We start from the raw sequence: 16,287 nt of genomic DNA on the forward strand, positions 1-16,287 counted from the left end.
GCCAGGCACCACACACTTCTAAATAGGCTTGCATCCAAAGTCAGAAATAAGTCCTTGAGCTTTGGTTTTGTTGTAATATTTAGAGGATTTGAACTGGGATAAGGTTAGGGGTGTACAGGATGCCCAAGGAAACTGGTGAACTGAGGACAACTTTCTGGCACTATTTACAAGTCGTCTCTGCAGCACAGTCTATGCTGGAGAGTTAGCCAGCATCTGCTTAGTGTACCACCTCAGCCCCTAGCTGAACTTCTCCTCCTCATCCAGAAATCTGGAGATATCCAGGAACAGGGGATACGGTTCCTGTCACTTTAAGAGATGAAGAGTCACTGGCAGGTGGCTAATCTGGTTTCCCACCAGGATGCTCCTTCCCCTATCCACGCAGGGGGTGCAGGTATACTCACTCAGATCTTCTCCTGTACCGCTGGGGGGTTGGTGGCTGCTACCAGGCCTGTCAGCTGGGCAGCTCTTGTCCCTACCATAGTAGTGGTCCTCTCTCAGGGGACGGGGAGCTCTGAGCTTTTCTCCTTTCGGGGAGCAGGTGGGCCCCGTCCCACTGGGCCTCCTCGCAGCCTCCTTCCTTTAGCCTCACATCTTCCTCTCTACCTTCTACCCAAATGCTCCTGCAACTGAGCAGGCTCCAGCGCTTTGAAGGGTGTCCCAGCTCCTTGTCAATCCTTCTGTTGGGGATTGTCTAAGCTCCCTCAAGAGTGCAGGCAACCACTCCTCAGATCCACCCACTGCATCTAGACCCTTCCTCCAAAGCCCTAGGGCAGGGGGAAATTCCAGAGGGGCTGACAGGCAGAGCCCCTCAGCTCCTGCCCATGATTTGACTTTCTGGCTATTACATCCAGGCTGCTACTCAGCTTTCCTCACTACCAATTAAACACTAGCTACCCATAGCTAAACTAGGAGGGTGCTACACAGGTAATGTGCCAGGCTGGTTGTACCCTCGTTGTTTGTTCACTATTCAACAACAGCATGTGCAGGCATACAGCCATAATCCTATTCTCAGGCATTTATGTTTTGTGGTATTTCCCTAATTGCGAATGGTCATCTCAGATAGCTATTCATTTTATATGGCACATATTACCATCTGTGCGTACCTGCCACTGCCATCCTCACAAAGTTTCTATTGGATTTACCACTTGCATACCGGGCACTTATACCCCTTTCCTTACCAGGCCAATTTTCAGCTTTCAACGCTGTCGCACTTTGAATGACAATTACATGGTCATACAACTTTATACCCATATGAAAATGTTATCATTTTTTTCTCACAAATAGAGATTTCTTTTGGTGATATGTACCTGGGTATTTTACTTTTTGTGCTATAAACAAAAAAAAAAACATTTCTTTGTTTCTATTATAACATTTTGCAAACAGGTAATTTTTCTCCTTCACTGATGTGTTGATGAGGCTGCACTGATGATGGGCACTGACTGGTGGCACAGGTGGGCAGCACTGGTGGGTGGCACTGCTGGACACCGATCATCAGTGCCCTGATCATCGGTACAGATCCCTGCTCTGACAACTGCCGGTTTTCGGCAGTACTTTCTTCACACTCGGACAGCGTGAGGAAAGTGCAGCCGAGAACCGGCAATTGCATTTCCTGGTGATAAGTGTGTCATTGGACACAGCTGATCATGAGGTAAAAGGCTGATGTGATTGGCCTTTTACCACATCACGTGATCAGCTGTGTCCATAAGACACAGCGATCATGGAGATCGCTGGGGGCATGCAGGAGAGCGCGTTCTGGGAGGACGTCAATATGATGGCCTCCCAGAACTGGCCGGCCGCAGTGCAGCCATCAGTTGGCTACCTGTGGTCAGCAACTAGTTAAGGTCCAAGGATTTGGCTGGCCACTTCATAACGCCAATCTTGTTGGTCTGGAATCTAGATGCTGTTTGATTACTGGTGTGTTTGGGGTCATTCTCTTGATGAGAAACCCATTTCAAGGGCATTTCCGCTTCGGCATAAGGCAACATGACCTCTTCAAATATTTTGATGTATTCAAACTGATCCATGATCCCTGGTATGCGAATAGACCCAACCCAATAGTTTGAAGCATGGTGGCGTAAGCATCATGATATTGGGGATGTTTCTCACTGTCTGCACAGTGTACCATGTCTTGAATTCAGTGTTTGGGGGGGGGGGGGGGGGTGTCTGACAAACTGTCTGTGGCCCCTAGACCCAAAAAGAATAATATTGCTTTCATCAATCCACAAAATGTTGCACCATTTCTCTTTAGGTCAGTCAGTGTCTTCTTTGGCAAATTGTAACCTCTTCAGCGTGTCATTTTTTTCAACAATGGGACTGTCTGGCGATAGAAGATGCTTATGTGAAGCAAAGCTAATTACGTAATAAATGCCAAAATGTGTTGCGCTCCACTATTTAACAATATTATCAAATCATATAGATACGCACACACATGTGCTCCTATTATCAATTTGTGCAATAAAAGAATAAATAAATCCAGGGAAAAATCACAGCTACTCTGTGCATGCTATTGCACAGAGCAGGTAAGTATAGAATGTTAGTTATAAAGTGATTGTAAAGTTTTTTGTTTTTTTTCTTCTCTGATGTGAGGGAAAATCAGATGGTACTGGTTAAGGAAAGACAGGACTTATGTTCTTTACAGTTGCCAAAACTGTGTATGGGTTAGTAAACAATGATCACTACAAGGAAAGATAATTTGGAATTGCTTGTACTACAATTTTTTTTATGTTACACAATATTACCACAAAGCAAAATACATTAAGATTTCGGGGCACAACAAAGCAATAAATTACCCAATTTTTGTGGTAAAATATGACATATGAGGTTGCATCAAGTACATAGATATCCAACACGTCAAACCTTGATATTGCATGCACCTGTGAGATAGCAACAAACTTTGTACCCTATATTTTCTATAGGTGATGCTTTAAAAGCCCCTACAGGTCATCAGTTTAGAGTTACCCAGGAGCTCTGGTCTGACTCACTCCAGCATGTGGGGCAACAAGTAACAGGTGTATTGCAAATTACCGTATTTTCCGGCGTATAAGACGACCCCCCTACTTTTCCTGTTAAAATATAGGGTTTGGGCTATACTCGCCGTATAAGACTACCCCCCTCTTCCAACCAATCACGGCAAGCAATGTACCAGTATTTTCTGTGCACACTGTGCACACTGCATACAAAGCCTGCTTGGATTGGGTGGGTCAGCTCTCCCTGCCTGCCCAGCCCTGCCTGTCTCCAAGATACCATAAATTGCACAGAACTGCCATAGACATTATAATATTAATAATTAATTACCGTATCTCATAGAAGTTAAGGGGACAAGGTCGGATGCAGCAGTACCATACCGGTACTTCTGAGCTGACGCTTCTGCACATGTCTTCGGCAGCAGTAGACGATCACTGATCGCCATTCCTCGCAGAACTGCATGAGACGTCGGATGCAGCCGTTCAGTGCTCGATTGATTGTGACTGAAACTGTGACATGTGCAGAATCACTGTGTATCCCTTCTCTGCATATCACAGTTTCAGTCAAGCTCAATCGAGCACTGCTGCATCCGACGTCTCATGCAGTTCTGCGAGCTATGGTGATCCGCGATCGTCTACTGCTGCCGAAGACATGCGCAGTAGCGTCAACCCGGAAGTACGGTAAGGTTTCAGCACAGCACCCGGCGTATAAGACGACCCCCGACTTTGTAGACGATTTCCAGGGGTTAAAATGTCGTCTTATACGCCGGAAAATACGGTACATTTTCATATGTAGGAACCCCCACTGCGTTTATTTAATTTTTGGTGGGGAATTTTATGTTCTTGGGTGCAACTTTGTTTTTTTATATTTTTAATTTTTTTTCTTTATCTAACTCCTTCCCCCATCACAGAGGACAAAGTCTCCTATATGATTATATTTTTTTTAGTGACAGATCTTTAATGAGACACAAAAGGGTTTAAAAGGTACCAGGTACACTTTCTGGGAAGTCTACAAGGGCAGCACACCTGAGAGATGACTAGCTCCACCTGACAGGAAACACAATCAAAAATTGATAGTTTAAATTCCCCACCTTTTCCTCCATTCCTCAGTAATGCAAGAGTATTCCAGCACCCTGGTGCAAGAAAGGTATTCTTCCCCAAATTAATCAACACCAGACATGGGGGGGGGGGGGGGAGGGGGGAAAGTAGGCCTGCCATCCTGGAAGACTTCCTAGAAAACACTGTTACCGGTACTTTACTCTAGTCATCTTCCAGGACAGCACACCTGTGATGAGAAAGAAGGAATTCAGGCCTACCTTAGGGCAGAACCACTGCCTGTAATACTTTCCTGCCAAATGCCAGGTCTTGAGGTGACAACAGCTCTACCCTGTAGTGCTTCACAGAGGTGTCCTGGCTTGTCTATGTGGCTGCTTGGCAGACCTGTTCAATCAATGCTCCGGTCCTCTCCACTCAAGAGGTTGCCTGCAATTTAGCAGAGTGAGCCCTCAGGTGTAAAAGGAACTGAAACCCGACTGCTCATAAAGGTAAGGAGATGGCTTGCCTACTCCATCTAGCCATTGTCAATTTAGCCGCTTGCTGTCCCTTCCTTGGGCCACCAAACAAAATCAAAAAGGTGACAACTTCCTGAAGTCTTTTACTCTATCCAATTATGCCAGCAATCTAAGTTCCCTCTCATTCGTACGGTTTTCACAAAAAGATGGCAAGACAATCTAGTCTCCTATGAAACCATGATGCCACCTTGGGCAACTAAAGAGGATCCTGTCTAAGCACTACCCTGTCCTCTAATACCACCAGGAAGGGTTCCTTGAACAAGAGGCTCTGAGGAACGTCCATCTTCCTTTCCGTAGTGATGGCTAACAGGAAGGCCAACGTAAAAGATAAAATCCTAACAAAAATCAGGGGCCACTGGCTCAAACAGTGGCTTGGTTAAAGCCAAATAACAGTAAGGTCATATCCCAAGCTGGAAAACTATGCATCTTAATGGGGATCACTGCTTACCTGGCCCCCAGAAACCTCTTAACCAGGGGGTTCTGACACGAGTCTCTGGTCCACGAGGCTCTGGTCCAAACAGTCCTAGTAGGCTGACACTCACACCTTTAGGGTGCTTACAGCTATACCTTTATCCACCTCTGCCTGGAGAAAGTCTAACATCACAGGGGCTGTGGAAGGGAAACCCCCTTCTCCTGACAAAGTAGAAACCACTCCCCACACCCTGGTGTATATCTTTCTAGTAACTAGTTTCCTACTGAGAAGAGTGTCTATCACCCTCTCAGAACACCCCATTCTTCTAAGGATCTCCTTTTCAAGAGCCAAGCTATGACCCGAAAAAACAAAAAAACTCCGGACTGGAGTGCAGAGTTGGACCCCGCAAAAGAAGATCCTTCCTGACTGGGAGACACCACGGGGGAGCCACAAACCACCTCTTCAGAGTGGCGAACCAGGTTCTTCTTAGCCACCATGGAGCGAACAGGATCAGTCTGCAGCTTGGCAAGACTCAACTGCTGTAGCACCTGCAGTATCAATGCCAGAGGGAGGGGAATGCATATGCCAGCTCAAAGTCCCATTCCTGTGCTAATGCATCCAGACCCTCAGATCCCTGTTCTCAGGCCATGAAGAAATAATGCCTCACTTTCCTGTTTTTCCTGCAGGCAAAAAGGTCCATTTCTGGGCTGCCAAAAATCTGACCTCGGGATGGAGTTCCTACTCTCTCTGGTGGATTAACTGTTGGCTGAGAAAGTTTGCGGTCCACATAAAAGGGCTCAGCCAACGCTAAAGCAGACACTGAAAGGACCCTGCTCTCCGCCCACCCAAGAACCTCCTGAGCTAGGTCCAGAAGCTTCCAGGATCTGGTGCCCTCCTGATGATTTCAGGTATGCCACTGTCAACGTATTGTCTGAACTTTGACTTCTTTTCCTCCGATTTGGTCTTTGAAGGACTTCAAGACCTGACTTACTGCCAGCAACTCCCTATAATTGGGAGGAGGTCCCCCTTAGGTGTGGCTCCAACAGGCCCTGGGCTTGTCGGTCCTCTAGATGAGCTCCTCAAGAGCCACTCGCTTATAGTTGTGGTTACCTGAATTGGGTCCCACTGCACCCACCATCTTCCTTCCCCCAGATTCTGGGGCCTGAGCCACTATGCCAGCGAGTTTTTTTTTTTTTTTACATTCTCCAGGAGGGAAACCCCCTCATCCAGCGATTCTGCTTTTCTATCCCAAGAGGATCGATGGAAAAACTGAAGCTCCCTGGAATGCAACTGTGCCCACTCCACAGCTGGAATGAAGGCTGCTATGATTCCTAGGACTCTCATGATGTGCCTCCAGGAGCAATTTGAAACTGCGAACAATGCAGAGACCATCCTCACTACCTTCTCTTGGGATAAAAAGTGTTTCTGGACTCTTGAGTGCACTACATACCCCAGGAACACTTTGGTTTGAGAGGGAGTCAATGAGGACTTCTTCCGATTGGCAATCCACCCCAAAGATTCCAAGGTAAGGATCACCTTTTCCAGGTCTCAGGACTTGGTGCCGTGAGACTCCAGAGATCACGGGTGTCAAACTGGCAGCCCTCCAGCTGTTGCCAAACTACAAGTCCCATGAGGAATTGCAAGATTGACAGTTACAAAAGCATGATCCCAAAGGCAGAAGCAAGATGGGACTTGTAGTTTCGCAACAGCTGGAGGGCCACCAGTTTGATACCCCTGCCATAGATCAGATAGTCTAGGTAAGGGATGAGGGAAATTGAGGAAGTAGCCTATTTGCACCTTCAGGCAGCCAAGACCTTAGTGAATGTTCTCAGACTGGCCACTAGCCCAAAAAGGGAGGGCTTGGAACTGCCAGTAACTGATCCCCTATTCCGTGAAGATGGCAAAATGTAAGAAGGCTTGGGATTCTGGGGCAATGAGAATGTGAAAGTAGGTGTCTCTGAGATACACAGTGGCCATAAAAAGACCCCTTTGAGCAGATGTTTCTATAAAACTGTAGATTCTTTCCATACGGAACCTTCTTTTACCGCAGGCAAAACTGATCATAAACCTAAGAAGGCTGAACAAACTAAAATTTTCCCGAAGGCTTTGGGAGCACGAAGATGTGGGAATAAAATCCCAAAAAAGCTGGTCCGTTGGCATGCGAACAATTACCTCCTGATCTGCAAAATCCCTAATCCCTCCCAAGAGCCCCTCTGCCTCTGTTCTGTCTCTGGGGGGATAAGTCAGCACACACAAAAAAAAAAAAAAAAAAAAAAAAAAAAAAAAGGGAAGAAGCTCCCTGTCTCCCCTTATTGGCCCATTTATTGGGAGAGACCTTCCTAAGTCTTTGCTGCCTATGATTAAGGGGGGCTCGAAAAAAAAAACTTCTTCCCCTTATCCTTGGCGGGGAATTTTTTCCCCTTTTTGGCAGACCTTGATAGCACCTGGTCCAGCCCTGTTACAAACAGCAAGAAACCCACAAAAGGCAGACAGGAGAGTTGGGCTCTTGACGTCTGATCGCCCCCCTCCCAGGTCTGAACCCACACCGCCCTCCAGGCGGAGTTGATAAGCTGTGCCGTCTTAGCAGATTCTGCGGTAGAGATGGTCAGGATAGCCAAGTAGGTGACTGCCTTACTGACCACTTCCGGAGACTAACAGGTCATCTGTCTGGGCTTCCCCCTTTTTTTGGTACCCCAAGAGACATGATCAATTACTCTATGCATCCAAGCATCAGTATTCCTAGCGATGCAAGCAGATGCCAAGGCTGGGGCCATAGCAGTTGCGTTGGCCTCCCAGGCTCTATGCAACAGCATCTCAGACCTACAGTCCATCTGATCCTTGAATCCTCAAAGGGCAAAGCCCAAGAAACATGGCAGGGGCGGGTGTGCAGCCTTTACCAATGGTGTTTGGAAGCGATCAAGCACTTGCCCAGCCACCAGATCGCTTCCATCTGACTTGTCAGATACTGTGAGTGTGTGAACCCCCTTGCCCCCACTGTATTTATACTGTGAAACACATTGGGGTTAATTTGCCAAAAGTAGTAAAGGCATGAGTTTGCCTTATTTTACTATATTTACCATCATTCGTTTTGCAAACCTCCTTTCACTCTTGAATACCCAATATATTGTTGGGTTAAAATAAAAAAAAAAAACAAAAACACATAATTGGCCGATTTAAGTGAATGCAGATTCATTTTGTTTACCAAGTTCAGCAAACAGTCCCTTTAATCAATAAACAATCTGAATGCTAAAAAATATATATAATAAATTAAAATCACAGTAAGACACAGACATGGTCAATATTGTAAAATCACATTTCTATTGCACTAAATGCCCTGACCTTTGCAGTTTGTTCAAGTAAAAAAAAAAAACAAAAACACACGGGTAGTAAAAATATTCCTTGTGATTCTCTTCAAAATAAAGATTCACATATTGTCTGTAGAAAACAATTGATAATTGTTATAAAAAGGCCTCAGAGGTAGGATGCCAGTCAGAACTTGTCCCTTAATTAAGCTAGAGACAGTGTGCTTTCGTTCCGCCATCATTTTCTGGCTCACATTTCACTAAACCCTTTCAATTTGCTGGGAAAACTGCAGCAGTCAGGTTAGTGGATCCAGATCTTTAAAAAGTCTCTGTTGACACGTTTGCTGCCGCAGATTTCATTATCTCTTGGCCCTGTTGTAAGGTGTACAATGAAGGTCCCAGTCTCAGAATCTTCCCACTTCCAAGGCATTCTTCCCCTTTGTAGAAGACCGCAAACTGGCACGTAAGCAACATAAACAGGAGTTATAAAATGGAAAACTTGCAATGTAAACAAAAGCTTTTAAAATACTGAAAGATGACTTCATGATAATTTGAACAAACCCCTAAAATTGTGAAAGTCCTGTACAAATCTGGCACTCTTCTACATTGTTGTCTCTAAGGGTCCATGCACATTAGGCAGCTGAAAAGATGCCAGAATGCCATTTTTCACTATAATCAATGTACACAAAAATGCAGAACGCTCCTAAACACCACGTTTATGCACGTCAGGTGTTTTTTTGTCTGAAAAGCCCTCTCAAAAAACAAACATACTTGCAATGTTTTGGGGCTTCTCAGCTTGAAAACACTGTATATATGCCCGTAAACGCCCAAATGTGCATGGACAAATAGGCTAACAGAGCTGCTTATACAGGCTGAAGGGAAAAAAACAAAACAAAAAATAAAAAAAAAAAAAACACCCACAAACACCTCCTATAGCATGTTTGTAGTTTGACCATCACTTCTAGCATGCCCATAGACTTCGATTGTCTCCTGTTGCATGTCTGAGAGCTTTCTACAGCATTACATTCAATGCATGTGCTGTGTGGCCCTTTTTTGATTTAAGGGACCGCACTTGCAGCCCCCTGTGTCAAGAAAGCTTGACCACCACTGCCATAAACTAAAGCCATAAGGAGGGGGAAGAAAAGAAAAAACCCCATACACACACTACATTTTTTCTTATCTTTCAACACAGGAAATGATGCCAGAGCGGTCCTCTTTTGTTCATCCAATCATGACAATGTATGTACAAATACCCATGCAAAGCAAAGTGACAGTGTTCCTGCCAAGGGCATCCCAGACCTTTTATACACACGCACCACAAGCATACGTGGCACTTCCAGGTATAGGAGAGGGCATGTGACCTGCTCCCTTGTAATAGTGCTGGGGCCTTGCAGCCAGTCACTATGCCTGAGCACTGTTACAACACTTCGGAGGAGTGAGGTCACCAACAATACTGGGGAGGAGTGAGATCACCAACACAGCTGATCTCAGCTTCAAGGGAGCACAAATACGGTGTGGTTATTGGGGTCAGGGGATGCCCTTTGCAGACACACTGCCACTTTGATCTGCATGGGCAAGTTATCAGTGTCTCTTTAAAAAGGGAGCCTGTCAGTAGAGGGTCACTTGTATATACAACATACCTACTAAAAGAAGACTGCACACCTTTCCAGTGGCTCATTTATTGAAAAGTTACCAGTTACCTATTCACAGTCCTCTGCAAGCATTTGATTGGCTGCATGGGAGGAATACTTGCTCACCTCATCGCTCACTGCAATTCCTCCCATCAACACATACATCCTGGAATGACATATGAACCAGTGGAAGGAACCACAGTGAGGGAGTGAGGGACAGGCAGAGCAGGTATTTACACACCAGTGTCCTTTTCAACCAAAAAATATTTTTCTTGGTGTTCAAAGTCCTGTTTGCCTAATCATCCAACAAGGCACGCAGGGTCAATAGAATCAGTAACACTGGGACCCCCCCAAAGCAGTTCAACACAACACCAACAACCCTTGAAAAAAATAAAATTTGTGAAATACACGGAGGTTGTGTAGAGCTTACAGCCACTTTATAGTGAACTTTAAAATTGTTCATTTATACCAAGGTGGTCCAAACAATTTCATTCACTAACATGCTGCAGCTCTCGGCACTGTACGTAGCCCTAGTTACATAGAGTACACATTTCCGGAGTGGCCCTTCCTTTCGAGGAATAAAAACAGAGTACGGAAGAGCACTGTTCAGCCAATCACAGGAAACTTTGTAATTTTGGAATGAATACAAAGGTTTCTGTTGATTGGCTGTGGCAGAGAAGCAGGTGGATGTCATCACCAGCTTTGCCTCAGAAATCTTGTATGCATTCATAAAAGGCAAAGCTTCCTGCTAAAGGCCGAGCAGCGTGACTTTTATTGGCTGAAGCCTCAGCTACATACAGTTCATATAGTGCTGGCAGCCGCTATATGTGATGGGGAAGGGAAAAAAAAATTAAAAAAAAATTGGACCATCTTGGAAGACCCCTTTTGCATCTGATAAGGTTTATGCATTTCAAAAAGGGAAAACCCATCATGTTCAGCGTCAGAAGAAGTAGTGTTTGGGAGTATAAGAACGTTTTTTATTCAACAATGTATTATGGTAATGCGCTAGGCTTTGTTCTCTAGTGCTGCATATGAGGGGATATCCATAGTCCCAGGAGGGCTGCAAAAGTGTGAGAGCAATGCAATCATTAACTAGAAGAGTGGAGAGTCCCTTAGGACCACACTTGCACGCCGAAGACAGATTGTGGCAAGTAGAGACCACTCTAGGAAGAAAAGGAGGTTCTGGGTCTCAAAACAAGTGTAACTTTGTCAAGGATAAGGAAATGTTCTTTGCAAGACAAGGCTGCCCACTCAGATTACGCACCTAGCAGAGGTAATCGCAACCTTACGAGTTACAGCAGATAAAAAGGATCTCTCTGATAGGTTCAAAAGAAGATCTATGAAAAGCAGGGTGGTAAACTGGCCTATTGAGAGAGCATACAGATGATCAGGAATGGCCTCCTTGCTAAAGGGGTGATATCAATCCTCCTATGATACCAGAAAAAAAACTGGAGCATCATGGGAGTAGGTGGTGTTCTACATGGCTGGCTATTGGCCTTTTTGGATTACCAGTGTCCAATTCCTCAAAAGGCAGCAATGTAATCCAGTATTCCTGATTCTACTGATGTGATGTCCCTTGATAAAGGATTACAAAACATAGCTTTTAAAACAAAAAAGTATCAATGGAGTAAAGGACAAGTATACAATGCATGTAAAGCGCTAGTACACACACACACACACACACACAAATAAAAAAACACCCGAATTATACCTCAACTGGTTCAGCTCCGCCCCATAGCAGAAATATTGCTACAGGGCGGCAGCTGTGCGCAAACATCACGTGTATACACACACATGATTTTGCATTTCCGGGTAGGGGGTGCCATTCGTGGCCGCAGCTATCACCGAGTCCCTTCAGCTCCGGCACACTGCTTCGCATATCATGCAGCCATGCAAAGCAGTGTGCTTACAGTGAAGCACAAACACACAGCAACATATTGTAGAAACTGCACACAGCTAACCCTTTGATCGCCCACGTTAACCCCTTCATGCCCAGTGCCATTAGTACATTGTCAGTGCTTTTTTTTAGCACTGATCACTGTACTGGTGTCACTGGGGATGTCAGTGACACCAAGTCAGTTTTCCCCAGTGTCAGTATGCCCGCCGCCGCAGTCCCACTATAACATTTGCCAATTGCTGCCATTACTAGGAAAAAAAAAAAAAAAAAAAAAAAAAAAAAAAAACAAACAACCCACACACCTCTGGGTGATCCAAGTTGCAAGAATTTTAGCTAACTTTGTATTAGAGTCCCACTCACTTCTTACGAAAAAGCGGTTATGTTCTACTATGTACTTGAAATACTGATTCCTGAGTGGAAGTGTTTTTGTTCAATATAAGCAGCTGATGTACTTGCAGAGTTCTAATGAGCAAAGCTGCACTGTCTGCAACCCTTACGTAGCATCCCACCAAAATGTCATTCCTATTGCAGAGGATGCCTACATTTTTACCTGCATCTTAGTGCAGACGTCTGTACTCACCTGGCCTGGTGTCAGGGCTCTTAATCGCTTTTCTAAGGATACCCAAACTGTGCCATCCTGGTTTAGTGTTAATACACAAGGTTCTGAAACATAGAAAAATGTGTGTTACAGAATAAGAAAACATTTGTTTTTACAACTTTGTTAAATATTTCACATAATTCCACCAAATTGTCTACCGCTTTAGCGGCACAAAATGTTTATCAACCAAAATCAGAAACTGTAATTTGTTTCTAAATGAGGGAAGCTGAGAAGGACGTTTCCCTCAAGGTGGGATAAATATTTTGCAATCTATTTGTCCCCATTTTTTTTCCACACTTTAGTACCATAAAATTTTCATTTTGAAACTTTAAGACCATGTAACACCCATTATTTAGGGTGTAATGTTGCCAAGCGGGCTGACAATGGTCTAATGCCCACAAGGGCCCTCACCGGCATCTTCTCCTCAGCTTACTCCAGGTGCCGCTCTTTGGCAGTCTTGATTGGCTGGTGGGGAGTCATTAAACCTGCACAGCTCAGTGGATATTCTGCAGATTACGAATAGGCAGGTTTTTTTTTTTTTTTGCAGGAGACCTTGCATATCACTTCTGCAATAAAATTGCCTGTTCGCATATTTTGTCCTTTAGTTCCAATTTAGCAATTCTTCTTTTCCCACCTCATTTAATAAAGAGATCAGTTAAAGTGCAGCGACCTACAGCAACAGAGTAGAATACATCCCAAAATTACTTTAAACTTTGATTGGTTACTATACAGTGAATATAAAAAGAAGTCTACAACACCCCTGTTAAAATGTCAGATTTCTGTGATGTAAAAAATAAATAAAATAAGACAAATAATTTTGGGTGGTTGCATAAGTGGCAGGAGTCAGTACACACCTGCCATCATTTAAAGTGCCTGCGATTAACCCCAAGTAAAGTTCAGCTGTTCTAGTAGGTCTTTCCTGACATTTTCTTAGTCTCATCCTACAGCAAAAGCCATGGTCCGTAGAGAACTTCCAAAGCATCAGAGGGATCTCATTGTTAAAAAGGTGTCAGGAGAAGGTGACAAAAGAATTTCCAAAAGGCATTAGATATACCATGGAACACAGTGAAGACAGTCATCAAGTGGAGAAAATATGGCACAACAGTGGCATTACCAAGAACTGGACATCCCTCCAAAATTTATGAAAAGACAAGAAAAAACTGGTCTGGGAGGCTGCCAAGAGCCCTACATCAACATTAAAGGATCTGCAGGAATACCTGGCAAATACTGGCTGTGTGGTACATGTGACAACAATCTCCCGTATTCTTCATATGTCTGGGCTATGGGGTAGAGTAGAAAGACAGAAGCCTTTACTTACGAAGAAAAACACCCAAGTCCAGCAAAAACACATCTGAAGTCTCCCAAAAGCATGTGGGGAAAATGTGTTAGGCCAAAGAGTTAAACCTTGGTTTCATCAGACCATAATTCCCAAAGATATATTTGGTGCAAAAAAACAAACACTGCACATCACCAAAAGAACACCATACACACAGTGAAGCATGGTGGTGGCAGCAGCATGCTTTGGGGCGGTTTTTCCTCAGCTGGAACTGGGGCCTTAGTCAAGAAAGAGGGAATTATGAACAGTTTCAAATACCAGTCAATATTGGCACAAAACCTTCAGGCTTCTGCTAGAAAGCAGAACATGAAGAAGGAACTTCATCTTTCAGCATGACAACGACCCAAAGCATACATCCAAATCAACAAAGGAATGGCTTCACCAGAAGAAGATTAAAGTTTTGGAATGACCCAGCCACAGCCCAGACCGGAATCTGATCAAAAATCTGTGGGGTGATCTGAAGAGGGCTGTGCACAGGAGATGCCCTCGCAATCTGACAGATTTGGAGTGTTTTTGCGAGGAAGAGTGGGCAAATATTCCCAAGTCAAGATGTGCCATGCTGATAGACTCATACCCAAAATGACTGAGTGCTGGAATAAAATCAAAAAGGTGCTTCAACAAAGTATTAGTTTAAGGGTGTGCACACTTATGCAACCATATTTTATTTTTTTTATTTTTACTTCCCTCCACCTAAAAGATTTCTGTTTGTTGTTCAATTGAGTTGTACAGTTTATAGGTCACAATAAAGGTGAAAAAATTCTGAATTTATTTATATCTTTGTGGCATTTTTTTACATCACAAAAACCTGACATTTTAACAGGGGTGTGTAGACTTTTTATATCCACTGTAGGCGACTGAATTTTACATACCGGACTATGCAATGATCACGTAACCAGCTACTTGATGGAGGAAAAAAATACCACTTTCTTCAAGAAAAGCAAGTATTTTACAGCTAAAACTAAAGGAAATGTGTCATGAGAGAAATATGCATTCCTAACTGCTGAAAATGCTAGTTGCCTGGTGCCAATACTTTCTGAATCACCAACTTTGAGCCAGATTGTCCACAAGCCAACCCATAGATGTCCAGGGTCCCAGGTACAATATTCATGCTCCTGCAGTAAGCCACGGGGATAACGAAATTGGTCAAAGTTGTGAACCTACCGGCACTTGTAGGCAGTTGGTGTCTAATGGGGCTATTCCAGTACAGACCATACAAATGACACAGCATCTCGTGTCTCCTGCAATCCTTATCACTGTGACTCAAAAAAAGTGGGCAAAGTTCCTACTCCAGCTAGGACCCCATTCTACCTTAATCCCCCCCTTTGCCTGGAATAAGTATGCAGCCAGTGAAGGCAGAACAAGCATACTTTTTCTGCATTAGTGACTCAGATCCTTACATTAACACAGCATTGGGCAATCCTAACAGCCATAATTGTCTTCTCATCTGAAGTAATAGCTACTATATTTCTCTAATGTACGATTTCTATTCACATTCCTAATGAAAGCACCGTTTGGAGCATATTTAAACATTTTGATCGGTTACTTGTGTGAAGGCTAGTGTTAAACCAAATGCCAAGCAGTTTCCACCTCCGCTTAAAATGTAAATTATGCCTTAAATTCATTATCATGCCCATGGCAATTATACTTCTCCAGATCTGAACAATGTAACCATTGGAAAGAAAATAGTCAGACATAATTCCAACAAGATGTGACAAGCAGTGCATTTCTTGGGGATTACAGAGCGCTCTTGCTACATTATATGGAATTAAGAAAAAATAAAAAATAAAAAAAAAAAAAGGAAGGAAGGAGGTCCTATAGAGTGCTGTACACACTTTCTAAATGCTTCTAAAATAACACAGACATGTCAAACAAATTTACACAGGATCTCCTGTGACAGGAATAATTGGTAGATAGAATAGGTATGCCTATTACATGCACATTGGACTGTGATTTCAACAAGTTCAGAAACAAAATGACTCTTCACAAAGAGCTATAAATAAAATGTATGTACAGGGTACCTACGTCAGGTAGGATGGATACAAAAGAAATTTAGCGGATAGTCTAGTGTTCATATTATCATTGAAGAGTTAAGTTCCAGCTTTACTGGATGGAGTAAGTGCCCTTTACAAGTCTTTCATGCACAAGTTAGGTTTATTTGGCCTGATCACCAACTTATGTCCAGGGACAGATAAAACTTGTTTAACAAAAACCAAAAAAGGAAATATTTCTGCACATACTTAACCAAAATTTTAAATAAATTTATTCAGACCATACATAAAAAGTAAGCACACAGCTATAGGAGCAAACAAGACCTGGTACCAAGGCGAACTACACCTTTTTATGGCAACAAATTGTTAGAAATGATCTAAGGTTTTTTGAATTCGAAGGCGGCTTTCACCCGGATGCATTTTTTTACCTTGGTAAAAAATGCAGCAAAAATACAAATTCCTTTAAATCCTGTGTATCCCTCCAAGTCCTGCATGGTACATCTTTGGTATGGTTTTCAAAATTGCACCAAAACACATAGCTGCCCATTGAAATGAATGAGAAATGTGGCAAAAACAATAAAAAAAAAAA

The 16,287-nt window shown here is 43.5% G+C and overlaps 1 protein-coding gene across 1 annotated transcript in view; it reads right to left on the reverse strand.

Annotated features, from left to right (window-relative positions):
* Positions 1-8,118: 8,118 nt before the first annotated feature.
* The window catches only part of TRMU (tRNA mitochondrial 2-thiouridylase), a 33,859-nt gene continuing 25,690 nt past the window's right edge, over positions 8,119-16,287 (reverse strand). Inside the window, 3 exon segments of the mRNA XM_089684869.1 lie at positions 8,119-8,571; positions 8,573-8,704; positions 12,357-12,439. Of these exon segments, the coding sequence (XP_089540995.1) occupies positions 8,545-8,571; positions 8,573-8,704; positions 12,357-12,439 (242 nt within the window). The 3' untranslated portion in view covers positions 8,119-8,544.

Source organism: Staurois parvus, unplaced genomic scaffold (assembly GCF_062004578.1).
Source record: "Staurois parvus isolate SC_StPar_1 unplaced genomic scaffold, SC_StPar_1.0 ptg000019l, whole genome shotgun sequence".
Lineage (NCBI taxonomy): Eukaryota > Metazoa > Chordata > Amphibia > Anura > Ranidae > Staurois > Staurois parvus.